Source organism: Ascochyta rabiei, chromosome 4 (assembly GCF_004011695.2).
Source record: "Ascochyta rabiei chromosome 4, complete sequence".
Classification (NCBI taxonomy): domain Eukaryota; kingdom Fungi; phylum Ascomycota; class Dothideomycetes; order Pleosporales; family Didymellaceae; genus Ascochyta; species Ascochyta rabiei.
In genome coordinates, this window is record NC_082408.1 from 403,048 (window position 1) to 428,704 (window position 25,657).

Consider the following 25,657-nt stretch of genomic DNA (forward strand, 5'->3'; position numbering starts at 1 on the left):
TCCACGTGTAAGAATAAGAGTGAACGAGCTTAAGTAGCTCTTTGGTATAATTAAAAGTTTGAAGTATGTTCAAGAAGGGTTTGAAGCGCAACTTACTACCTACAAAGATAATGATTTTACACTTTATACTACAGTAATAATTTTAATTATTTCTGTCTAGCGTAATGGATTTGTTAACATACTATGGTATCCGGCGAAAGTAGAGTCCCATGGTCAGTGCAATAGGGGGGAAGAGTACCAGGCTTGGCAAGTTCCACTTCCGAGGTTTTGTTGGTCTCACACCAATTAGCAAGCGCTTCCTCTCTTTGTTATATGCTTAAGCATCCGTGCACGCTTGTTATAAACACCGATGGGCATTTCTGCACAACAGCCACCGCACTGGCCATGGGACTCTACTTTCGCCGGATACCATAGTAAACATATTCTGGTCTTAAACCCAATACTCTCTTTTCGCTTATAAAGACTCTTATACAATCTTTTCCTGTTTAGATAACTATCATCTGTTTCAGTTAGCTAATTTTTTTACCAAACAAGTCTAGTATTGTTTACCTTCCTTAACAGTGCAATAGGTAACTGGGATACTATATAGCTAAGCTTTGCCGGGTATGTCTCAGCAATGAATTCTTCGTTAAAGTCGTGAGATCGCAATCCAGCGATCAAAATCGCGGGGTGAGCGTTCTTCACGAGCGCCTTACTCGAGGAGTGCAATATCTCGACAACATACAAGCTTCTCGAGCCGCAATGCTGATCAGCATGTCTTCGTATCGAGGCGAATGGTTGCTTGCTAATGAAATGACAAGCTTTGTGGGTCCGGCATCGGCATTTTTGCGCGTACCCCACAAGCGTATCTACAGCAATCGGACCTTCCCCACTTTGCTTCCTAACGTACTACGAAGAAGCTCGTTTTCATAAGTCGATCATTCGCGTGGAACATTAAAAAATCAGCAAATCCTTACTAAATTATACCCTATAAATAGTAGAATAACAACAGTATAACATAGTTATATCTTATAAGACCTAGCTATCTTATAGAGGAAAACTTCTTTAAAAAAGTTATATAGGAATATTCTTTTGCTTTATAGTAAGTAAGTAGTAAAAGAAATCTTCTACTTCCTCTTTAATAGTAGCTTTTTACACGTACTATATTAGCAGCAAAATAGACACAATTCTTATAAAAAATAGATAAACATATAAGACCTTACTTAGACTATAAAATAGTATTAATTCTATAATTTAATCTAGGTTATGTAGCTAGGGTGTCTACGCTAAAGTAAGAGGTGTGTTTTAGTAGGTAAGGGCGCGCGATCGTCTAAAAGAAACGAGCTCCTTCGTAGTAGCTCCCGGACACGACAAATCGCCGACCCACAAAACATCAAATGCACTTGCCGACGATGTAGAATTTGGTCCCGCAAAGCCCCCGCATGTAAATTAACATGGTCCAGGACTAGGCGAACAGTGCTGATGACGTCGCGGCGGGTCGCTTGCCGGTAGCCGGCTCGTCACGAGGTAGAAAGTCCGTAAGAGTGACCGGCAAGCACTGAGTCTCTGAGATTTAAAGAGACGGAATCGAAGCTGGGTCGCCTCTGGTTAGGGAATTCTGATCACAAGTGTGATTGAAGCCATCATGTCGAACATCATATCTGTAGACTTGCTGTCTTATGCGGTAAACCCAACCTACATCAACACGCTTGTCACGACAAATGTGTCCAACCCGACAAAGATTGAGCTTCTTGCTTACGACCAAAGCTTCCCTTCCGTGATCGGCGAGCAGGCAACAGCTCGACAGCTGCATAACCTCGACTGGCAAGCTTTCCACGAAGCGGGTGTGTACAACAAGGACACAAACAAGGTGTACGTGACAAGCAACTGGGCCGGCGATCTCGACAACCCAATCAACGTTACTGTGGTGGATCTGGCAAACAACTATTCGCTATCCTCAACTCGTTATTCCGAGCTCGCTGAGGCCAACGGAGGAACGAGTTACTTCCCACCCGGTACCGAAGGCAATGGTTCGTTCCCTTCTCGCATGTTGTTCTGCGATGAGGGTTCGTTCAATGACTACTCAGCCCTTGTCTCCGTCGACCCGGCCACTGGCGCATCGGAGAAGATCTTGACGTCCTTCCTCGGTCGCAATTTCTCTAGCATCAACGATGTGCGTCAGCATCCTGAGACCGGAGATCTCTGGTTTACGGACGCCGACTATGGCTATTTCCAGCACTTCAGACCAGTACCTACGATTCCAACACAGCTGTACCGCTTCTCTCCCAAGACAGGAGAAATTGCCGTTGTGGCAGATGGCTTCATGCAGCCCAATGGGCTGGAGTTTTCCCCGGATCTCAAGACGCTGTACGTCAGCGATACAGGCGCTGGAGGCTTTGATAGAAACATGACTCGCCCTGCGTCTCTGTATGCATTTGATATCGTTAACAAGAGAACGCTCACGGGTCGTCGAACGTTTGCATATGCCGACAGTGGATTTCCAGATGGTGTACATTGCGACCTGGAAGGCAATGTCTGGGCTGGGTGCGGCGACGGTATACACGTCTGGAATCCCGAGGGCACATTGTTGGGCAAGATCTGGACTGGCGTTGAGACGAACAACTTCGCTTTCCTACCAGGTGCTGTTATGGTCTTTTCCAATGCCCAGCTCTGGATTGTGGAAAACGTAGTTGCAAAAGGGAGAGAGCTCTGCCGGGATTTCGGTGCATGTTAAAGGCGGTATACATGGGACATACTGAAAGAATTTATACACAACCTTGTTCGTAACGTACAACTTTCATAGGCGTTGTCAGTACGACTTGTTCTGCATTAAACGCCATCGATGCATCAAAGATAGTTACTTCTCGTGCTAATCGCACTGTATTGTGACTGCAGGAGGCACAAATAGCCTGCCATGAAGGTAACGGTAAATGGCAAGTTATGTTGGCAGACAGACTTCGAGTCTGCAGCGCAAGACAGACCCGTCTTGTAACCGGTAGTTGTCAACGCCGACGCTCGTTTATCGGCAGTCTTCCGGGGTGGGGTGCTCATCCTCCGTGGAGAAGCGTAGCGACATAGTGATCATCAGCTCTTCAGACGATCGGCAACACGATGTTGACGACTGCAGAGCAACGTTTGTTGGCTTTGGCACGGTGACCTTGCTTGGTCCATGTTCAGTGTGGCGTGTGCATTAACTTTACTGCATGCGCTAAGAAAGCGACCCACCCCGCCTTCGATTTCAGGGTCTAGCCAGCAGGCACGATGTGAAAATGCCTGTGGCCCATGCAAAAGTACATGTTCACTCATACCTCGCCACTGCCCAATACACTCCAAGCAACACTAGACATATCATGGCCTCGTTCCTTCCATCACTTCTTTCCGACTCTGGTATACGTGACGTTCGCAATTGATCGCAGATTCTCCATGCAGTGAGCATTGTTTGCATCACCTCTGCAAAGCGTGTTCCGGTGCAAAGGCTTTGCATGTTCGCCATCGCTACGCATTATTGATCATCCAGCGATATAGCTGAACATCCAGCTCTTCACTGACGTCGAAGCGTTGTCGCCTTTCAGCTATCCGCCACCCACGATGTACCGCTCCGATGAGCCCACCTCGACTACAGCATCGTCGGCATGTAGCATTTCCCGGTCCTCTTCGGTCTCCTCCGCACCGCTTGTCGAGATCCCAAGCCCCCACCCCACTGGTGCTCCCACTACGCCCCTCTTTGAGATCCGCAATACACCGACTGCAGGCCGCGCCGTCTTCGCGACTCAAAGCATACCACGGGGCGGTCTCGTTTGGCGATCAGACGACCTGACACTCTCCGTTCTGCTGCGCGAGTACAGACGTGAAGTGTGTGGACAATGCTTCGAGTATGAAGATGGCCGGGATCTGAGTGTACGAGACCAGATAGTGGGATTTGCCTTCTGCTCGAAAGAGTGTCAGGAGATGTGGAGGCAATGGAACGAGGAAGCTGGGGTGCAGGCTTGGACCGCTGTGGAGAAGCTCGTCAAGAGTAGAGCGAAGGAGGACAACGAGATGGTGGATGCTGATCTGCCACGGCCGACAAGCGAAGAGATCAAGAAGGCGTGGGACAGTGTTGCTACTCAGGCAGCACTGATACGCACGGCAAGAGAGGCTGAGCAGGCCAGATCTGCACAACTTGCGGACCACGGCACCGAAGGTAACGAGCCGCTGCCCATCACGAAACAGCACCGACGAGCCGTGCAGAAAGCGCTCCAACAACGCATCTCCCCAGACGTCATGAGTTTCTGCGTCAGCGGCATCGTCTGGCGCTACAACAGTCCACAGGCCTGGGAGAACATGCTCGCTCTCGCCGACGACGTAACACCCTACCACAGCACCGACGACCTCCAAGCCTTTGTGCGCTCTTACCTCCACCTCCTTGCCATCCTACCCGCACCCCTCCTACCGCTCGTCACGCCGGAAACAATCTTCCTCTTCTCCTCGCGTGACTCGCATAACTCGTTCGGCATCCGCTCGCTCGAGGACGACGGATCCGAGTTCTTCGGCTACGGATGCTGGCCGGCGGCAAGCTACTTTAACCACTCGTGCGCCCCCAACGTGGACAAGAACAGGCAAGGCCGGGTGTGGCTCTTCAGCGCTGCAACGGATATTCAGAAGGGTGACGAGCTGAACATTACGTATCTAAGTGGAGAGGAAAGAAAGCTGAGTAGAGCAAGTAGGATGATGAGGTTGAAGAGAAACTGGGGGTTTGATTGTAGATGTGTGAGGTGTGAGGCGGTGTGATGAATTGCATCGGACCCTGAAGTCACCTTGCTTCCACGCCTTGCTCCCCGCATTAGTTTGCTCGAGCTTCGACCTTTGATGGCAGAAAAGACTCCATGTTCATCGAAACAGGCGCGACAATCTTGAGTGAAAAGGCGGTCGAATTTGAGTATCATATAACGAAACTGCTGAAGGCATACTGCACCTCACGCGTCTGCTAAACACAACACCTATGCATTGTTAACAGGATCAGATCGTAGTCACATGATGCGCCTTTGCATCCTCATCGACATCGACATCATCATCCCACTCATCTCTCCTTACCCCGCTCTGATGCGCAGCCGCCTCGCTCGAACCCGTAGCCGCGGCAGGGGACGCATCATCGTCACTCTCATCGTCCTCGAATGCAGCAGGATCAGCCAGCGGTTGTGTCTCGGAGTCCCGATCTACGCCTCCGTTGCGCTTTGGCGCATCCAGGACGCCCTCATCTGCAGAGACGCTGATTCCCCGCCTACCCCATTTGTTGGTGGGTTGTTCGTTCCTTGCCTGCTGCCCAGACTCCTCGTCGTGGTCAAAGTTGTCTGCGCTCTTCCTACCCATGCCTGCCAACCTGCCTACGAGCCATCCCCTCCCCAGATCTTCAGAATCAACGACACCACCTTGTCTCAACTTGACGCGTTGGCGTGTCCAGTACACCCACGCGAAGTCGATCATGAACGCAGTTTGAATTGTGCCCCAGACCCAGCTTGTGGGGTCGCGATATCCAGATTCGTTGGCGCCACGGACGATCCAGTTTAGAATGTACAGGAAGCGGTAGGTACCGAGAGTGACGAGGTAGAAGGAATCGATGACGGTGGGGACCGTGGTTTGGCGGAGCAGGAGCAGCTGCGGGATGATGCAGACGGACTCGAGGATCTCAGAGAAGACCCAGAGGAGCTGGATGGAGTTAGTGAGGGATGATGCGAGGCGAAGGCCATGGCGGGGGGAGGGATAAGGTACCTTCATGAAGGTGTTGCGGCCGATGACATAGTTGGAGAAGATGAGGTACCATACGGGGGCGACGACGAGAGCGCCAAGCAGGCAGTACATGCCCAGCTTCCAGGCCTTCTCGCGCTCACGTGTGCGGGCGTAGACGCTCGTCATCAGGAAGATGATGTAGAAGGACGAGAGGGTGTAGAAGATCTGGGAGGCGTCAGCGAGTGCGTCAAGGATGCAGCCGTGCCGGTGGGGGTAGCGAGTGTAGAGATGCTACCTTGAGAGTAAAGTTCCACGTGTGCTCGGCATCCTTGGTGGCACTCGAGGTGAAGATGTCGAGATAGCGGGTGCAGAAGACGAGGGCATAGAGGGCCTGTGTGATGAGCGACACACCTGTTGCACGTCTAGTCAGCAACGTCCTCACGGTGCCTCACGCAGCCCAGGACGACGCCGACAACTCACCCTCAGAACTGCTGTTGGCGTGTATGGCCCATATCAGGATGAGCTTGGACGACGTGTGCGAGACATCGCCGAGGATGTGGAAGAGGTTGAACTTCATGGCGCGAGCGGGATGCGCCGGCCACGCTGTGCGAGTGCGAGGCCTGTCTCGATGGGGGAGGGAGGCAGGGCAGTCGTGGGCCGCGGTAGGGGTGCCGGTCTCGAGCACCAGCGTACGAGTGACGAGCGTGGCTTGTTTCGGCGTTTAGGGGTGATGCAAGGGATGCTCCTGCGTGGAGGGGGAGCTGTGGGTGAAGGGGGAGCTGCAAGTACGAGTGCGAGTGTGCTTGTGCTTGTTCTTGTGCTTGTGCTGTGCTTGTGCTTGTGCTTGTGCTTGTGCTATTGATAGCGCCGGGCATGCGTCTGATGGTTGGAGCGTTCACGTCCTCACGCTTGTGGTTGCGTGGAGCTCATCCGCCTTGGCAGCCCTGCATGACGCTTGCCTGTTGGCCTGGGGTCAACGTCTGCCTCTGCAGGACAGGCCTGACGGCTGCCTGCAACACCAACACCACCAGCGTCACCACCCTCACCCCCATCTTGGCCTCACCCGCCTCCCATCCCGTGCCTGCTGATCCATCTGAAATCTGGAATCTCGTTCATTCATAGACGTTGCGGTCCTGGTCGTGCTTTGCGCTAGAACAGAGTGTACAAAATGCCCGCAACTACCTACAGCGGCATATGCAAGCGAGGGTATAGAACAGAACAGCGAGCGGTAACAGGTCAATGCGCCAACAGGCCAATGCGCCAGCCCTGTTCCTAACAAAGTGAAGAAGAAGCCTTTCTCTTCAGGATCGAAACAAAAATGCACTGTAAGGCATAGAAAGCAGACATGGAAAGGTGCGCAGAAGCGTCACGTGAGTCCACTGTGTCCCCCACCCACAAACGCCGCCACGCCACCCTGGATCCTGTGTTCACGTGTTCGTGTTGCCAGCCACATTGTCAAGAATGCATGTACGGAAGGAACGAAGTCGCAGGCTCCGAAGGGCTCATTGAGTACGGCGTGAACGTGTGTTGGGGGTGCTGGTCGTACTGCGGCACAGGTGTAGGCATTGCATCGCTCTCTGCCCACTTGCGCGCGCACTGGCGAGCTGTCCACTTCTCTTGAGCGCCAAACTCGAGCATCTACATGCCGTCAGATCAGAACCTAGAACTCGCATGTGGTTGTGGTCGTGGTCGAGACTTACCTTTTCAGAAACAATGTCGAACTTGTTATGCGCCCAGTACTCGTGTGCCATGCGAAGCGCTCTGACGTCCACATCACTCCAAACTCGCATCCGCTCTCGAAGCCGCTTCAGTCGCATCTGGAGGGCCGGTATTTGGTACTGTTTGCCCAAATCCTGTTGAAACCGCGCTGCTATCTCCTTCCACGGCATGGATTCTTCCTCCTTGAGCTTTAGCAGCAATTTGTCCTCTTCAGTAAGCTCGAGCTGAGTAGAGGTGGTCGACTCTGACCGTCGCCTCCTCTTTGACAGTTCCACAATTTCGTCATCATCCCTTGATCTTTTCGCAGCCATCGACCTTGGGGTATCGATGGGCTGTGGCGCAATAGGAGTAAAAACACGGCGCGGTTGCGGCGCATTCAGAAGGAGCTCTGCAGTCGTCTCCCCGGTACGAGGACCCCGTATGTGCTGGGCAAAGTTGGCGTAGTACGAGTTGGTCTGTAACGTTGGCGTGTGTATCCCCAACGAATCAACAGCCCATGATGACATGCCTGGAACGGATTGTAACACGGAGAAGCTGCCATGGGAAGACTCTTGATCATGCGATTCAACTTTGAGACGTGTCGGTGATTGCTGTGATGTTGCCTCTGAAGCTGGCGGTAGTTCAACTGATTGCTGTACAAGGCCACTAAGTGACGAGCGCTGGGGGTAGCCCCTTAATGGAGATATTTTCCTTACTGATGTCTCGGTGTGTGTTACTGACGATGGTACCTGTGCTGCTTGCGAAAATGCAGGCGTGGGTGAAGACAGAGCCACTGAGGAGCGAGGAGCGAGGTAATGCTCATAGGTGTACTACGCAAGCATTAAGTCAGCCATCTATCCAACACTGATTCATGTACGAGACCAACCTGATAGTCTGAGTTTGTGACAGCGGAATCGTACCAGCCCGTTGCCGGTAGGTTATCGATGTGATGCGAAGATATGGGACTCTCTTGTGTGCGCCTGTAATTATGGGTCGGTCGGGGCGACTTCATCGCGGGTGATGAGCCTAGCGGACAAGCTTGAGTACTATAGGAACTGGGCCATGTAGCAGACCTATCCGGAAAGAGGTGCGGTGGGGGCACGGAGTCCTCAACCTTGAGCGACATAGGGACTGGTCCGTTATGTGGGCCGTTTGTGTGATGTCACGCCTTGGATAGCCAGCACAACCAGCTGTCAACTTGCAGTCAAGGTCAAGCAAGTTGGACTGGTCTGGGCAAGGTATGGCACTGAATTGTCAAGATCTGGGGCGGTCGCAAGGTGGTCGAGGGTACAAACAAATGCGCCGCAGCCGTCTTTAACAAGTGATTGATGGATCTAGTGCGGCACCTCTATCAGGCTTCTCGAAGGATGCTGCTGCGCACTGACATGAGCGTTTAGCGCCAGGCCCTTCACCTCGCCCTCGGAGCGGCTTCCTCGTGGTTTAGCGCGATGCAACCCGCTTCGTCTGCCACTCGTCGAGCCGTGAGTGACCAGCCATATCTTACCTACTCCCAGCCTGTCAATGGTCGTACCCGGCTCAGTGTCAGGGCTTGAACGGTCCGCCGGGTCGTGTCTACGACGATCTCACCGTTGATGACCTTGTGATTTTTTCTTTCGCATGGCGTATTGTTTGGCGGTCAAGGACACTCTCAGCTAGGGCAACAAAAGCCGGAGAACATCCGATCGTCCCGCATCTCTCGTAGTCGAACACTTTGAGCAGGACAATCTCTCTTCGATGCAGCGTGATATTGATAGCCCGGTCTGCGCTGGCGGGCGCCGCAAGGCCCCATGGTCAGCTAGGTTTAGCATCCTTCGCGCAAGCTGAATTTCGCAGGCCGTGTGTTCTCATTTGGTGGAGGAACTGAAGCGCGCCGCATAACTGCAGCAAAATGCCCAGAGCTAGTAGTGGCAAGGGGCGCATAGGCGCTTAATTGCATAAATGCGGCAGCGGACATTGGCTGCTAAATATCGCAATGGGGATGAATGACCACTAATCTACTCGATTCGAGGGCGCATGCAGCAGCCGATTACACGTGCTGCATAGCTTACCGCAAACCTGGGCCGTGCCCGTTCTCCGCGCTGGTATGGGTCGTCCCTCGTCTTTTGAAAGCAGCTAAACCGATCTGTTGCCAAGGTACGATGTGTGAAAGGGCGGATGGATGGTTCTTCGAGGTGGTCTGATTCGGCGCAGCTGTCAACAGTAATGTGCTTTATTCAATCCTCTTTTGTCCCAAACCTGATGCAGTTGGACAGACCGCGGCAATAATGTTACATTCGCATACGGAAGTAACAGGTACCTAACTCGCTTGTAACGCTCTGGAACTGATAGCTTAAAGTGAAGACTGTGCCGAACGCAGGTTTGCATAGACTAAAACCCGCTATAGCCCTGAGTGTTTGGGTCTGTCGGGTAGCTCCACAATATTGAGTCTGGTATGAACAGTGCCGATAGGTCTGCATCAGAGCCCGTTCCCAGATCAAACTGGGTAAAGTCAAAGTTCAAGTCAAAGTTAGATTGTGGCATGCCCATCATATCGGGAGGATGCGACTGTGCCGGCATATCCGGGTACCAGTTGTGCTGCAAAGGGTGCTGCGAGGCGTGTGAGTGTGCTTGCAATGCGGCTTGTGCTTGTTGTTGAGAGCGGCTATGGGCGTGCGTTTGCGTCTGCGATGAGCCGGAGTTGCTGCTGCCCATAGCAACTTCAGACAGCAGATGGAGTGGTGTCTGGTTAGTTGAAGAATGACGAGAAGGAGGCTGAGGACCGTCGTTTGAGGGGCGCCGGGACACCTCGCTCGAGTCCGCTTGTTCGGATCTGGAGGTTCCTTCTTTGATTTGTGCAAACCGCTCTTGCAAGCGCTTGGCTACAAAATAGAACTTCCCGTGAGGCGACTGAGCATCTCGAGAAACGATCGCGTTGAACATGGTGACTAAACGCTCGGTGTACACTTCAATCTGCAAGTCTTCCTTCTTGATAATGCTGCTGACTTCACCGGAGCTCGTCACCGAGACCCACATCTTCATGAGGCATACAATGGCATAGATGGCGCGCACACCTACACACTCGTCAGTAGGGACTTGAGTGAATCAGGGCGGTTGCAGCTTACAGAAAATCACCGGAAACGTCAACAGGATGTCCAGCTGAATGCTAAGGATTGTGTCCAGTATACCGTGCGTGGCCGTAAGGCATTCGCCTAATGCGCCAATGTGTGCTGGTCCTATGGGCGCGTCTTTCTTGACCACAGCCGGCGACAAAGCCTCGAGTGGGAAGGGCGGTTGGAAGTCAGCGGCACTCTGGTGCTGATGTAAAGCAATTTCGTGGAGGAAGAGGTTCGTCACGTGTTCGCCCAATCGAAGGGTAGCTTGAGCTTTCGTTAGCTGATGTTGCAACAAAGTTCCAGTGAAGCTTACGGTCAACTTCACCCATCTTAGCGTTCTCGTCTTTGAGCTGCTGCAGCTCATTCTCGAAGATCTTGAGCGCGTAGATGACTTTAGGCTCGGAGATGACAACTTCAACAGACGGATCGTCCATACAGAACTGAACGGATATGCTCTCTCCAATGTGCGCCATCTTCACTTGCTGGCACAGCAGCTTGTCCGAAGGGAATGCATCTGGCGAGGTTTCAAGAAGCTTGACACTCTCTTCCATGTACTTTGTCCATCGAAGAAGTATTGGCCGTCGCAGCACCATCGTGATGCTCATGCAGAGATAGTAACACACGAGGAATGTGCGCCGGGCGTCGATGCCGCTTGAGTTGGGGTGATACCTTCGAAAGGGGCCTATGGATAGCCTCATCACATTGGGCGTTGCTTTCCGGCCCAGGCCCAGGTCCAGTGCCATTACAGCAGCGCAGTTGACCATCATATAAAAATTGTGTTGCTCAAAGTGCAAAGGCGGTCGGTACCACAACACGGCGACCTGTAAAGCCTGGACAATCTCAAGCGACTTCTCTCCGTTACGCCAGATGATGTCGGCAAGTTGATCCTTGAGTATTCTGGTTAGCTCGCGCTGTACATCCTGCGAAACAAGCTGCTCTGCGCTGCCGTGCGACGATCCAGCCAGCAGCGACAGGAAGAGCAATGGCTTTTTCTCACGAACGTCTCGAGCCGTGGTTCCAGGAGCAAAGGGAACCGCGGGAAAGTGGGGGCAGATTTCGTTTACGTATCGGAGGAAGACACGCTCCGCAAGCTCAGGGGTGACGAGGGAGTCGATCAGCGTGTTGATGTGTGAATGATCAGGGTGGAGCCGGCTCTTTCCGTTGCGCTTCATCTCAGGGTGCTCGGCAAGGTCGCGATGGATGGCATCCATGTCCTCAGGAATGGTCTGCTTGTGTGAGATGACGTTGGTTTGCGCAGATGATGCACCTACCGCGTGGCTGTGGCCGCCGTTTCCCTTTCTCCGCTTGGCCTCTGGCCCTCGCTGAATGGTCTGTGCCGGCCCATAACCCGGAGGGATGCTTGCGTAGCCGCTCTGGACGGGACTCGACCATTCGTGGGCGATGGTGCCCATGCGGAAGGAGCCCTCGGGCATGGATGTAGCGGGCGTGTTGCCGTCATGCTGGGGCAGGCCTCCGTGATGTCTGATGTCGGGAGCGCCCGACTTTTGAGCGTGCAGTGTGGCTGTCAAGGCATCAATCTTGCGCTCTAGCTCGGCGACACGGCTGTCGGCTTTCTTCTGACGCTTCCTGGTCGGGGGCGTGGTGATGCTCAGCAAAGTCAGTCCCAGTGCTCTGTGAGTGCTTGCGCACGGATAGTGCCCTCCCTACCAGGGCCGCCCGGCCTTTGCGCACCGTTTGCAGGACACGTCCGGACGCTCTTGGTCGCAGCGCACTTTGAGCCCGCGACACGAGTCACATGCTCGCGGACGCTTGAAGTCGCCGGCGTCTTTGGCGGAGCCTGGGGTTGCATGCGTGGCGCCATCGTGGTCGTGCTCGCCCTCGTCCTCTTGTTCGTAGTCGTCGTGGTCGCCGTCCGGCGTATTCGCCGAGGGTTGGTGCAGCGCCGGATCTACGCTGTTGCTGGGCGGCGGGTGCGATGGCCGCGCGGGCTGCTGGGGCTGCTGGGGCTGCGCGGACTGCTGGGGCTGCGCGGGCTGCTGCTGTGGCGTTGACGCCGGCAGATAGTACGGGTGGCCGACATTCTGCGGGGGTTGCGTCGCGTATGATTGCGGTGGTGCGTTGTCTTTGCCATCGAATGGCGAGAACAAGGCAGGATCTATGGGCGCCGACATGGTATTGCGCTGGAGGTGCCGAGGTCGGAAGTTCGGTGAGTGGGAGCTGCGACGATGCGTCGTAGAGTCCGTCGAGCGCGCTAGGCCTCTTTCAAGGGATTGGGGACATGACATTGACTGCGTACGCAGAGGTGGTGAGACCAACAGAACATTACGCGCTATCACGAAGGGGAGAACAAGGCACACGAAGAGATTCGTATCCCTCCACCATACACTTCTGGGCACGCCAGAACCTTGTGCACGCCAGAACCTTGTGCACGCCAGAACCTTGTGCACGCCAGAACCTTGTGCACGCCAGAACCTTGTGCACGCCAGAACCTTGTGCACGCCAGAACCTTGTGCACGCCAGAACCTCGTGCACGCCAGAACCTCATGCACGCGTAGCTTGGTAAATCCCATGCTTTCGACACCATGAAAACTTTGCACGTGCGAAAGGTCACACGCCGTTTGACGAGCGGCGACCCGTTGACAGAAGCCCTGCTTGGTCTACCTTAACATTGGGAAATGTAGCATCACGTCAAGCAATGACGGCCTCCACAGCAGCGCTTAAGCAATTCCTGCAGCTTGGCTTCGACCTACCCTTCTGACGATGCGCACGACACGAGGACATGCTGTTTGGTTGACTTCACGGAGTTGCATCTCTCTACTCTACTTCAGCCCGAGCTGACAGGCGGTATGATGGCCACCTCGTCGCCTGCGTTGATCTCCATGTCCACGCATGAGGCACCGTCGTCATCGTCGTCTAGGTCGACATAGTCGAGATTCACAGTGACAGCACAGCTGCTCAGCACGCGCTCCTTGAAGCCAGGATACGTGTCGTCGAGCTTGGCAAACAGATGGCGTACGCGGAGCGGGGCGGGCAAATGCTCTGTGGTCTTGCCAGTGAAAGTTGAGGCAGCCGCAAAATACAAGATTGTGAAGTGACCTGCAGGAGGCTTCGAGGATGCCATGTTGCGTGCTACGAGGTGCTGTGGCGCGTTAGAATCGTGCGCGCGAGGACAAAAGCAGCAAGTGACGGGGAGCAAATTTTCTGATCAGCCAAAAGAAGGTGTTCCGCAGGCCATCGCCGAAGCGACAGTCGGATAATACATGCTATATTGGAAAACATCACGAGAAGGAATGGTGAAGTACGAGGGATGTGGACGTGGCTTACCTTTTGGAATCTGCGGGTGTGGAGGGAAGGGCGGTGTTGTGCGGAGCTCTCGGAGGTCAGAAGAACATGTGAGTTCGTGCAGGCGCTAGTGCGTATATGGTAAGAGTAGTCGCGCTGTCGATGAGCGCATGCATCACCAACGCCCGGCGCCTCCAAGCCGGCCGGCATCGTCCACCTTTTCCCCCCTCGTTCCAAACATGCATCCACGTTCGCTGTGGCTGTCGGGCGATATTTGCCTGCGATGCCAATGGCGTCTTGCCGTCCAAAGCCACAGAAGTGCGCGGTTGCAGACGTCTCGTAACCTCCGTTCGGCTGTAAAACTTTCGCGGCCGCTGCCCGGGCGCGCCTTCCACGCCTCCGCCCTGGTATGGCTTCACCCACGCACGAAACGCTGTTCATGATGCACGGAGCTGACAGCAGGTAGCGCGCACAGTCTCTCGTCACGCCCACGCCCGTCGATCCTGCCGTAGACCCCTTGTTCATTGCACGGCCGCCACAATTAGCCGTTCGCAGCCATCTCGAGCAGTGGCAGGCGCAGCACGGCGGTCCCAGCGAAGAGACGCTGTCTGCGTTCGAAAAGCACCCGGCCAACGGCGAGATCTACAACAACGTGTCCAGGGTCTCGAGTGCGTCGGCGGCCGACGACCAGACTGAGGGCGACCGGTGGTTTGCCGGCGAAGAGGACGATGGCGAGGACCTGATCACCATCGGTCTATTCCTGAAGCCTGGAGACGTGGTAGAGCTGTCGTAAGTCTTTTGGTTCTGTGGAGTGTCCCTCTGCTGTACCGCTACCCTACCTGGTACGCGTGCGGACCAGATCAGACAAGACCACATCAGATGAAAGGAGATGAGATGTGATGGATTGCTGACATCGCTGACCCTACGCAGGCAGTCCGGCCGCGAACCCATCCTCGCCGTCTTCGTCCAGCAGCTCGACACGGACAGCCAGTTCTACACCATCAACGGGAAATGGGCCCACTCGAATCTCGCCCAGATCTCCTTTGCCATCCCAGGCTGCATCAGCCCTGCGCTGCTGCGACCTCTCGTGCCCTTTTTGCCCACAGACCCCGACAAGGCCAACCCCAAGGGCGAGGTCCACGTACCTGCCGACGTCGCCGCTCCCGTGCAGCGGCTTCTTGACAGCCTCGCGGAAGAATCTGAAGCCGTCTACCGCAAGAATGCCCCCGTCCTGGACACTGCCTACGCTGTGCTGGCCGACAGCAGCCGCACTCGTATGATGACGCTTGCCCAGATTGCCAAAACCTTGCTGGCTCGAGGCGACGCTGCGTGGACTCCGTCTTCGTCAGACCTCCTGGCAGTGCGGAAAGCCCTGAACCACAATGCCTTCCGCTTCCGTTCTGACCAACGCAGTCACCGTCTGACCAATGTCTTCGCCATCCGTCCCAAGAACGATGTCCAGGTCGTTGAGACGGTCCATGAATGGATCCGGGAATATTTCGAGTACCTGGCAAAGACTGCAACCGAGTCAAATACCGCCACTGTGACGCGTACCAAAGGGGCGAAGAATGTTCTGCAATTTCTCCAAAAGGCCCGCAGACTGATTGCAAAGAGCAGAAAGAACCGCGATCCCGCCTCGGGCGGACTTGGGCCAAGCAAAAACCGAAATCCACACGCGTCCGATTCCCCCAGACTGCAAGCCGTAACCGACGAAGCCTTCTCCAAAACCGACAGCGAGATCATTACCTTCTTGCAAGCCTGGGTATTGAACAACCAATTTCAGAACATGGGCGGTCTGCACTCTGCCTGTGCGGATCTCGTAGCTGCTACCGGCTGCTACAAGCCAGGAGTCATACAGCACCCTGCTGAACATGAATCACAAGCAGACCTGATCCGCCGTGCGACGGGACTAGTGTTCTTGCAGGAAATTGGAGTGATTACGCCCTACGAGAACCGCACAATCTACGACGAACAACTCATGCTCCCAACCGTTCGACTCTCGCGGAACTTGGAGCTACTGAACAGCAAAGCAAAATTACTTCAAGTCACGCCCGACTTCCGCGACTCCATGGCTGGCGTTCGCCGCGACTGGGGATCCACAAACGTCTATTGCATAGATGATGTTGGGGCCCAAGAGATTGACGATGGCATCTCGATAGAAAAAGTCAAAGGTGCCGACTCGGAATTTTGGGTCCATGTTCATGTAGCGAATCCGACCGCCTTCTTCGGCAAGACACATACGCTCTCCAGTCTAGCCGCACACATGACCCAGACTGTGTATACACCAGAGCGAACTTTTCCAATGTTACCTAAATGGGCCACCGACGGTTACTTTAGTCTTCAGCGTAACCGACCGGTGATCACGTTTAGTTCCCGAGTCGACCGTCGAGGAGATGTCCTTGAAACGAACATCTCGCATGGTACAATCCGCAATCCAGTCTCAATCACTCCGTCAGAACTGGCATCGAACTTGGGAGAAACTCCCAAAGGCGAGAGACGAAGGCTTGTAGTTGGTGCCAACGTAGCGACCAGCAGCGAGTCTCGCATTCCTCCAACAATCAATCCTAGCCAGCTTCAGGAGTTGCGAGACCTTTACGCAGTAGCAAAGCTACTCTCGAGGAAGCGACAGGAACGTGGTGGCATTTCCATGTTCAACAGCTCACCAAGCGTACGTGTTTTCGAAAGCGCAGAACAGCCAGGCCTTACCTGGAATGCCCCTTCTACCGACGCATCACGTTTCATTCATGGCGATCCCATTATTGAGATTACCAAAGCTGCTCCGAAAGGATTCTTGCGCTTCGACATGAACGCTACCAATATTGTAGAAGAGATCATGATGTTGGGCTGCTCTACAGCTGCGTCCTGGTGTGGCGAAAGAGGAATACCTGTCATGTTTAGAGGATCCATCGCTCCACCCAACGTCAACAGAGCACCCTCTGAGGAGCTCAAGCAGAACATCATGTCGAACTATTTGGAGAAGCACCAGAACCCGCCACTTCGACTGACAATGCAATACATGGAGTCGCTTGGTAGGGCCATTGCTCATACGTCCCCGCTACCACATAGGGTGATAGGAGTTTCCGGCTATGTCAGAGTGACGAGTCCGCTTCGGCGCTTTAGTGATATGATCGCCCACTGGCAGATTGAAGCTGCCGTACGGTACGAGGCGAAAACCGGCAAGAAGTACAACGCTGCCGAGTTGGGCTCTCAGCATGGTATCTTGCCCTTTACCCAGCGTCAGATCCAAGAATCGATCGTTACCCTCTCGCCCCGAGAGAAGCTGATCGCGACAACCCAAAGGAATGCAGTCAACCACTGGGTGTCCCAGGCTTTCCTTCGCGCTCTGCATTACAACGAAGCTGAACTGCCTACTACATTTAGATGCTGGATCCGGTTCGTTGACTTGGGAGCAAACCTGCGTGGTTTGAAGCCCATGGCTGTTGGCCTCATGCCCGAATATGGCTTGAGAGTGGCCATACGGGACACAGAGGACGCTCAATTGGGTGATGAGTGGGAAGTCGCTCTCGACAGCGTGGACTTGTTCAATGCTCGTATCTATGTTAAGCCTGTGCGACTGTTGAACAGAGAAGCTAACAGTCTCGAGTAACGTGAATCGAGGGACTTGGTAAGAGAACTATGCAACTCAATCACCGTTTCAGCATCTCAGAGGCCTTTGTCTGCCGAGGTCTTGGCGTCATTTGCAAGGCTCGGGTCATTGCCCCACGCGTTCACCCAATCACACGAGCTTCTTGTTTTGGCTGCGGGGAGGCGTGTGGTACGACGGCGAGGAGCTGGGTGGCAGGCCTACACTCGTCCCCTGGTCGCAGTGGATTTCGCAGGTGGATTCCAAACTACCCAACAAGCGATGTGGCTGGCAAACCAACTGTCAACAAGCTAGGTAGACGGGCGGCACGGGGGAATGCGAAATTTAAAGCGTGACGGCAACGAACAGTTACAGCGGGCCGGCGAGGCACATCAATAATATCCCTGTAAGCCATCGAAAGCCAGCGGCGCACTAGCAACAGGTGGCAATCCAACAAGGATCCAACATGCTGCCGTGAGCGATGCATAGCGTTTTCGTCTCAAGGAGTGATCTGGCAAATTGAGAAAGAGCACGGCCAAAGGTTCCGATTTGCCCAGACCTGCGCATGCTGCACGGCCGGGGTGAGTGGACCCGGCGGACCGGGCCCTGGTAAAGTGTGCCAGATCTGTGTACCAAAGGTGCCTTGCACTGTCCCGACAACCTTCTTATGACCTTGGCGATATTTTCGTACGACTGAGACACGGTGAGGCTAGCGGATGCACAGCTACTGCAACATGACGGATTTGGATCCATGACTACAATGAGGGCTTTTCCATGCGTTAACCGACACTCTTTCGCTGCGCACATTCTCCACCCTCTTTTGAAGCTAACTCTGTGAATGAGGCTACCACTCGCAATTACTGATCAGATGCTACAGACTATGGTTCAGCCACTCCCGGTCTAGCGATATGCAATTGCTTGTCATAGCAGCTGAATGCCGTCCACGTCTTACTGTCCAGCTACCGGTTGTGGTGATATATCAGTCTCCCTGAGCTAGATCGAGCCGACCATTATCCATCGTATTGGTTTCAACGACGACACCGGTGCCGTTACCCTGCATGTCAGTTCTTAGCCCGAGCCCGGACGACGACCACTATACCATGTCTACATTCTCGCACGATCGTACCAGCACTGCTGTAGATCAAGCCATCGACGTGACCAGGAGGAAGCAGCAGCCTCAGCAATCGCGTCAACTCCTATCATGTACCAAATGTCGCGAACGAAAAGTCAAATGCGACCGCACCAAACCGTGCTCAGCCTGCTGCGCGCGCGGAGCACCCAAAGAGTGCCACTTCGTCGCAGAAGGAGGTGACTATGCACCAATTCAGCAATCTTACGAACTGCGCAAACTTCGCGCGGAGAACCTACGACTGAAGGAACGACTACGCACCAGCAGAGTATCTATCGAAGATGACGACTCCGACCAGTCTTCGGGATCCCAACCGGGCGACCGAACCAGAGCCTCATCAATAAAGAGACGTGCAGCACGACAAAAACGATTCCAAGGCTTGGAGTGGTCCGACTCTATATACTTTGGTTCACCTGGACTTGCCAATGTTATCGCAGATGTCAGTGAGTTCGTGATTAACAAGACGAAATTGCTAATATAAGAGAAGTTTGCAGCTGTCAATCTTTCGCCTCCCAACGTGCAATCTCTGGCACATCTCACGCCCCGTGGCCCAGACATGTACACACCAGAAACACCAGCTTCTTACCCATTCGCGACGTTGTTTCCAGCTGGTCCAGAACAGTGTATACCACAACTCTTAGATATCCTTCCGGCACGAAAGGAGCTCTTTGAGTACTTGGCCGTCTTCGAAAAGCGCGTATATGTTTGCGCGTTCCCTCACCTACCCATCGAGCTTACAAAGTGTGAGATTGAGCGATTTCTCGCGGACGCAGAGAGAAATGCCCGGATGTGCCCCGACATGCTGGCACTGGTGTTTGCGGCCATAGCGCTGGGCGCACAGCACTCCGTCTGGGACCAATCGGGTGAACAGTGGAAAGCTGGCTTGATAGATGCGGAAGCGCAGAGGGGCAATGTCTATGGTCAGTAAGCTATCATATAGAAACTAACAGTGCTGATCAGATGTTTAGTTGCCGCTTCGATGCAGGCTCTACGCATAGCTTCGTTCATGAACAGACCCTCACTTTTAGCGATCGAAGCTCTCATCATGATGGGACCCTTTTTGACAAACTCGGGCCGGTTTCTGGATGCTTGGACACTGTTTGGCACAACAGTACGGCTAGCCCAGGCCATTGGTCTTCACCGGCATCCTAAGTACCTCGACCCGGCTCCACCCACTCAGAGAGAGTGTTCGTTGCGCCAAACTCTCTGGTGGTGGATGCTGCACATGGACGAACAGTACTCGATGACTTTAGGGCGTCCACTTGGTATCAGTGGCATTGGCGACTGTCCACCTCCGCATGAGCTAACGACTGATCCGCGAACGCTCAGGTTCGGCGAATTCACCAATCATTTTACTATAATGGCCAGACAGATTTTGAGCAGTGATCGGTTGACCAACGTCAAGATAGACGAATTCACCGACCTCTTGAGTGGACTTCTGGATACGATGCCTGAGGCGCTCCAGTTCGATAAGTCATGGTTGGATGAAGACAAAGAACTCCCCGAATGGCCATTGAGCGTCATGGCTGCCGGTATGTCACCTTGTATTAACAACAGTCTTTTGATCAATGCTCACCTTTGGAAGTGTATTATTGCAAGACTCATACGTACCTCATACTTTTGAATCGCCAGAGGACCGACAAACATCCAGACTGTGCTCAAGCTGCCGCTACGAGGTTCTCTTCCTCTTTTCGGTCCGTGAACAGAACGCCAAGTTCGCAGCCCTCACCCACTGCATCAATACGGGCCCCATTGCGTGGGCGGTCTCTGGTACTAGTATCCTCAGAAGGTGTATTATCCGCTTTTCTGTTTTTCTACACACGCGCTCCGGCATCGCTCGTTTCTTGGAATATTGGTCAACAAGCCTTTAATAGCTCCATGATACTTCTTCTAGATGCCCTAGAGACTGGTAACCTCACACACATGAGAAAGGTGGAACAAGCCTACATCGTCTTCAGGGAATTGCAAGACAATGATGTCCATCAGCTTGCAGGCTTGGCTGTGGAAAAGTTGAGCTGGGGTCTGGACCAGCTGCGTAAGAACATAGAGGCAACTGGCACACGTCATTCTCCTGAAAAGATCGATTCAGCATGCGCAGCTCAAGATGAGGCGGACCGTGTCACAGGAACGCTACACGACACAGTAATGGGCAATGCGAACATGTTGCTACTCGAGGAAACAGGCCTGCAATCCTACGCACACGAGCACTTTGCGCCTTTCGCATGCGTCACAACAGGATCAGGGAGCGAAGCCACAACGCCGGACCAATTGAAGCAAGAGCTGGAATTGCAATTGCACGACAAAGTCGACCGACTGGCGTACACAAAGTTGGAAAGCTCGGATAGGAATGCTCCCATCTCGAACGAGCCGCATAGTACTTTAGGATCGTCTCAAGGATCGCCGTTTGGACGTTATTGTGTGCCGTCGTCACATGAATACTACCAGCTACCAAGCTGTGATAATAGTCCGACTTCGCCCAGGACACTTGCAGCGCCGCCATCGCAACACAGTCGGAATGATGGGGTACTTTCCGCGAAACGGCGTCCATCGAAACAGACACGGGCGCCTCATTCAGAGCATCTGGAATCACCTCGGATAGCAACCTCTAACGACGGAAGACCAGAGCATGGAACAGATACAGAAGACAATGTCGAACCTCCCGAACGATGGACGCAACCTACTCTATCGCCTAAGCAGTATCAGATGTCAGCAGCACAGCTCAGACACAACTCATGCCCGTCTGTGCACCAGCCTGCGACAACCCCGCCCCTCCTTCGGCCTACGTACTCGTCACCACTCGTAAACAAGAATCATTCGTTTTCGAACAACGGGCCTTACGACATGCGTACACAGTGGTCAGCATATCCGGCAGCCCCAACAACAGACAGCCTAGAATCTGGGAGACTACACCCATCCATGTCCGGGCAGGGACACCTCACTCCGGCATTTCCTCACCAGATCGCTCAGCAGCAGCAGAGGATCTACCAGTACTTGCACCCAAAACATGCAACAGATCCAGGCGTCAGTGGAACCGATGTATTAAGTGTTGAGCAGATGACAGTAGATCAGAGTGGGTGGGGTGGCTGAGTAGCGACTTATTCCACCTCGGTTTGTGCATCGCTGAGTCGGCGTTCTCTCTCCTGCATTCACTTGTATATTATGAGGCTTTCAGTGTGTTGTTTGATTCTACTGCAAGCGGTGCATCAGAAAGATGAACTAAAAACTATTCTCGCTGCACAGGGCCAATAGCTTCAGATTCAAAGTACTTCACCGTGCGCACAATAACTAGATAGCCCCCCCCCCCCCCCGCCCGCCGGGCTCTATCGCTCTTGTTTCGACATCAGTGTTTGACATGATCCTTTTTGGTTGTGTATTGGAGTTGTCGTCATTTGGTTGATCGAGGAGCCACTGACCAAAAGCAACTGCGTCCCCACTTTGCTGCGCTCACAGTCCCATAAATCCAATGATAAGCGATCCAATACATAAACTCAACTATCGGCGTTTGTCATATCAGCCTACGCACATGTTTGCCTTTGGTGGCTGCCATGTCCTTGTCGCGCAGCCTCGCCGTTCAATCCTGTCTCGCGTGACCGCGGTTTGCGACTAGACAATTAAGAAGCGAGTACCACATACGGTATATTGATCAACTGCAACACAGCTTGGATTCCAGGTGCATACTGCTGCAGGGCGCTCTTCCAATCGCACCTCTACAAACATGCATGACGATTCGAGAAACCCTCATCCAGTACTCACCCTGACATGCCCCAGCGCCACCTGCGACCAGCATGCACTTGCACTTGCGCTTATCGATCCGTCCCGCTGGTACGCTAGACCCCGGTCTTCGGGTACGGGGGTGTCAAATCCACGAGTTAGGTCGCGATGCAAGAAGCGATCCATCTTTCGATCACGTTACACAACAGCACAGAAACGCAAATGATCCAGTCATCCTTGTTGGCGCGCACGGTACGAGCTGAGCGTGTCGCCCGCGTGCACCTTGATTGATCGTCGTGGGTACTGAAATCCACAGGTGTCGTAGAGCCTTGCGAGCCGGCGTAGGCCTATGAACCCCCCCCCCCCCTGCAGGTCTGGAAACCTGGCGCTCCGTTGATGCGAACAGGTACTCCACGCTCAACCACCGTGTGAGTGATTGTTCGCACGTAACATGACCTCGTGGCGTTGGACTCATGATCTCCGCTGCAGCTTCGACAAAGTGAAGCAGTCCAATGAGTTGTCCTCGGATGGAAGGAAGACAACCGGGAAGATGCATCATACACATGTCACAGCAACTGGATCGGTACTTACGACAGCCTGCTCTCATGAGACTTTGTTTTGCATTCTGGACCGGGGTGGTGCATGTGTTAGAACGTGGCTACAAACGTTCGAAGCGCGTTGTCGGCGACCTACCTAGCAAGCGAGAAAACACCAATTGGTAGGCGTCGAAAGGATCGGAACCAACCAACAGCGGTCCACTGCAGGATCGAATACCAAACATGCCAGTTTGCATAGCCCGCACAAGGGTTGCTTTTTCTCGCACCTGCCAGGAGTGGTATCTGCCTCCGACAGCCCTTTGCAGGAAGCGCAGCGCGGAGCACGGGCAGTGGGTCGAGATCTCGTCCGTGGTTTGGCCTTTCGATTTCGCTGACACTGACCAGGTGGGGGCATTGAGATCTTGGTACCCAATGAACAACTTGGACTTGCTTGAGCACAAGGCTCCACACGATCGGACCGTCAGACCCGGTGGACAAGTCCAATCTCCCTGGCACAAACCCCGGTGCAACCAGCCCAACATACGACCACCTGCGTCCGCGGCCAGCATCAGCGCCCTGAGCCGCTACGGATCAGACTAGCGCGAGATCTGGTGGACTGGAGGAGGTACGCTATTGAAACGTCGATGCAGGCTATAGGCCTCGAGTTGCAGCGCCTGCTCGCTGTGGTCGGCGACCTCGAGCCCCCCGAGCCAGCATCAGGGATCCTCCACGCGCTGCCGGGTGTAGTAGTGGTCTGTATCAAACCTGCAGATACGAGTGTGACTGACTGCTGTTTAGGGATGGCGGAACAGCCAGGACCGCGGCAGGTTGATGGACACGAGAACAGAGAAGCACGTCGAGGCAAAGACTTGTCTCTTTCTCCCTGCCGTCTAGGCTAACAACGCAGGGTGACGACAGTCTCATCGCCATGCACCACCACCACCATCACCACGTACCACCTGTCGCCGCCAGGACCGGCCCGCCCAGGCTAGATTAGCTCGCTGAGCGATCTACCCAGCGCGTCTCAAGGCCACTCTCTTACAACTCTTGCCGAGAAGTCCTGCATCCCATCCCCTACCCTACACCGTCCCTTCCTTTTGCTGCTCCAAGCCAACCCACCATGCCTGCCGCGACGGAAGAATTCGCATTGGCCGCTTCACGTATGCAGCCGCACTGACTGCCAGCTGACGCAGCATTCAACTCGCACCTCGAGTCGTGTCACCCCCTGGGTCTGGACGCTGCTCTTGCCCAGACGGCAGGCGAACATGATCTGGCCTGGTCAGGGCTCGTCCATCAACGCACTGCTGCACCGCACCGTAGCGACGAGGGACGCAGACGTGCGTAGTCAGCAACAACAGCGTCTCCTACAGCCCGACAGCCGGAACGTACGTGCAATGAGCATATCGTGAGAATTTCAAACATCTCGCTCAACACCTCTCTCTCTCTCTCTCTCTCTCTCTCTCTCCTGGAATTCACCCGTGCTCGTGCTCTCCATCCTGCGCCATCCTGCTTTCTTTCTCCCCCAACGCTAGCTCCCAGATCCTTGAGAGACGGAAGGGAAATGCATATCTGTTACTCTCAAGCAATGGAGTCGCAGACATAGCCACAGACAATCCACAGACAATCCACAGACAATCCACAGACAATCCACAGACAAGCCACAGACAATCCACAGACAAGCCACAGACAAGCCACAGACAATCCACAGACAAGCCACAGACAATCCACAGACAAGCCACAGACAATCCACAGACAAGATACAGCCACCCCGCAACCCCCCACCATCCAGCCACCCAGCAAAGCAACCCGTAGAACGTCACTTGCGTTCCGATCGCACCAGCACCGGCCCAGCACCGGCCGAGTCCAAGAAGGGCATGTTGTGGATGCAAGGGGATTTATTTGTCTGGAGGTAGGGGGCATGGCAAGACTGGCTGACTGACTGGCTGACTGGCTGGCTGGCTGATGTTATGGGTGTGGCAGAGTGCGAAGGAGGAGGCAGGTGGGAGCTAGTGTGGTGTGTGGCGTGATGAGATGTCTTACTTTCCAAGGGTTCGGCAGGTACTGGCTGGCTGGCTGGCTGGCGGCTGGCTGGCTGGCTGGCGGCTGGCTGGCTTTGGACAAGGTTGCCGAGGGAGTGGAACACCGTACGCTTTCTACTACGTGTTGCGGTATTAGAGCAGGGCCTGCACGTGGCAGGTTGTCTTGACGACTGTGGGCGGAGAAGGGAAATGGGTACATGTAGTGATACCATTGGCGTGAGCAGAGTCTTGTTGTAGAAATATCATGCTATGCTACGCTATGCAGTGCCCCGGGAACAACACCCCCAATGAACACAAGAAGATAAAGCATATGAATGAAAGTCAGGGGTATACCATAACGCCTTGTTGCACTTTCCCGTCACTCCGTTCCGACCAAACGGAGCATTGGGCCAGCTCATACCATCGCTTCTCTGCTGGTACTCATTCGTTCGGTCACACAGGGGCAACGCGCCCCCTCTCATCTGTGAATCTCCAAGTCCTTGACGCGGAGCTCGACTTGTTTCAACCGCCGCTGAGAAGAACCGGCTTTGCTGTCTTGACCTCAATAATGGTTGTCTCTGTCTTGTCGATGCTGCAGACGTAGGCGGGCCTCGACGTCGCGCATTGTCGGCTGCCGCAGATTTCCTTCTCCGTGTCTGGTCAACGTCGTGCGGGCGACGATCTTCTTCTCGGTGTGCTGGGAGGCAAGGTATCGGGTGCTCGCTTCGCCGCTCGTTATGCCTATCGCTGGGCAGCTCGGCTTGTTGGAAGTCTGCTACCGTGCGGATCAGGTTGGAAACATAGCCTTGCAAAAGTCTCAACCGTTGGACTTCTCGGTCGACGCTAGGGCGTCGCGGATGCCCACACCTGAGTTGACGCGTACCATCGAGGTAACGTTGCAGATGGGAGCGTGGTGCGAGTCCGGGTTCGCAATGGTCGGCGATGACTTCGCACTCGAAGCA

General features: G+C 54.1%; 8 protein-coding genes across 9 annotated transcripts, besides 10 other annotated features; 4 read left to right on the top strand and 4 right to left on the bottom strand.

Moving 5' to 3' along the window:
* Positions 1–181: 181 nt before the first annotated feature.
* Positions 182–416: a dispersed repeat.
* A 1,208-nt stretch (positions 417–1,624) lies between these two features.
* EKO05_0002549 (Gluconolactonase) lies at positions 1,625–2,713 on the top strand (the record flags this gene model as incomplete). Its single annotated transcript, XM_038945076.1, has 1 exon — positions 1,625–2,713. One exon carries the CDS (start codon positions 1,625–1,627, stop codon positions 2,711–2,713), a length of 1,089 nt encoding a protein of 362 aa, XP_038801147.1.
* An 854-nt stretch (positions 2,714–3,567) lies between these two features.
* On the top strand, positions 3,568–4,749 carry EKO05_0002550 (SET (Su(var)3-9, Enhancer-of-zeste, Trithorax) domain; the record flags this gene model as incomplete). The annotated part of the gene is made up of 1 exon (XM_038945077.1): positions 3,568–4,749. The coding sequence occupies one exon, from the start codon at positions 3,568–3,570 to the stop codon at positions 4,747–4,749; it is 1,182 nt and encodes a 393-aa protein (XP_038801148.1).
* Positions 4,750–4,977: 228 nt separating this feature from the next.
* On the bottom strand, positions 4,978–6,262 carry EKO05_0002551 (uncharacterized protein; the record flags this gene model as incomplete). The annotated part of the gene is made up of 4 exons (XM_038938012.1): positions 4,978–5,664; positions 5,728–5,910; positions 5,981–6,096; positions 6,166–6,262. 4 exons carry the CDS (start codon positions 6,260–6,262, stop codon positions 4,978–4,980), a joined length of 1,083 nt encoding a protein of 360 aa, XP_038801149.1.
* A 221-nt stretch (positions 6,263–6,483) lies between these two features.
* Positions 6,484–6,542: a tandem repeat.
* Positions 6,543–7,140: 598 nt separating this feature from the next.
* Positions 7,141–8,395, bottom strand: EKO05_0002552 (uncharacterized protein; the record flags this gene model as incomplete). The annotated part of the gene is made up of 3 exons (XM_038937693.1): positions 7,141–7,323; positions 7,386–8,213; positions 8,270–8,395. 3 exons carry the CDS (start codon positions 8,393–8,395, stop codon positions 7,141–7,143), a joined length of 1,137 nt encoding a protein of 378 aa, XP_038801150.1.
* Positions 8,396–9,750: 1,355 nt separating this feature from the next.
* On the bottom strand, positions 9,751–12,607 carry EKO05_0002553 (uncharacterized protein; the record flags this gene model as incomplete). 2 transcript variants are annotated; one of them, XM_059635937.1, is made up of 5 exons in its annotated part: positions 9,751–10,433; positions 10,485–10,739; positions 10,789–11,701; positions 11,747–12,083; positions 12,144–12,607. In XM_059635937.1, 5 exons carry the CDS (start codon positions 12,605–12,607, stop codon positions 9,751–9,753), a joined length of 2,652 nt encoding a protein of 883 aa, XP_059491920.1. The 2 variants fall into 2 exon arrangements, with proteins under 2 accessions (XP_059491920.1, XP_059491919.1); XM_059635936.1 differs by having other exon boundaries at positions 10,789–12,083.
* Positions 12,297–12,363: a tandem repeat.
* Positions 12,422–12,475: a tandem repeat.
* Positions 12,608–13,260: 653 nt separating the features above from the next.
* Positions 13,261–13,557, bottom strand: EKO05_0002554 (uncharacterized protein; the record flags this gene model as incomplete). The annotated part of the gene is made up of 1 exon (XM_038945078.1): positions 13,261–13,557. The coding sequence occupies one exon, from the start codon at positions 13,555–13,557 to the stop codon at positions 13,261–13,263; it is 297 nt and encodes a 98-aa protein (XP_038801152.1).
* Positions 13,558–13,957: 400 nt separating this feature from the next.
* On the top strand, positions 13,958–17,325 carry EKO05_0002555 (Exoribonuclease II; the record flags this gene model as incomplete). The annotated part of the gene is made up of 3 exons (XM_038937947.1): positions 13,958–14,125; positions 14,185–14,507; positions 14,649–17,325. The coding sequence occupies 3 exons, from the start codon at positions 13,958–13,960 to the stop codon at positions 17,323–17,325; spliced, it is 3,168 nt and encodes a 1,055-aa protein (XP_038801153.1).
* Positions 14,572–14,598: a tandem repeat.
* A 1,034-nt stretch (positions 17,326–18,359) lies between the features above and the next one.
* Positions 18,360–21,517, top strand: EKO05_0002556 (uncharacterized protein; the record flags this gene model as incomplete). The annotated part of the gene is made up of 4 exons (XM_059635938.1): positions 18,360–18,869; positions 18,918–19,350; positions 19,399–19,962; positions 20,016–21,517. The coding sequence occupies 4 exons, from the start codon at positions 18,360–18,362 to the stop codon at positions 21,515–21,517; spliced, it is 3,009 nt and encodes a 1,002-aa protein (XP_059491921.1).
* A 206-nt stretch (positions 21,518–21,723) lies between these two features.
* Positions 21,724–21,745: a tandem repeat.
* Positions 21,746–23,608: 1,863 nt separating this feature from the next.
* Positions 23,609–23,637: a tandem repeat.
* A 474-nt stretch (positions 23,638–24,111) lies between these two features.
* Positions 24,112–24,142: a tandem repeat.
* A 460-nt stretch (positions 24,143–24,602) lies between these two features.
* Positions 24,603–24,640: a tandem repeat.
* Positions 24,641–24,738: 98 nt separating this feature from the next.
* Positions 24,739–24,790: a tandem repeat.
* The last annotated feature ends 867 nt before the right edge of the window (positions 24,791–25,657 follow it).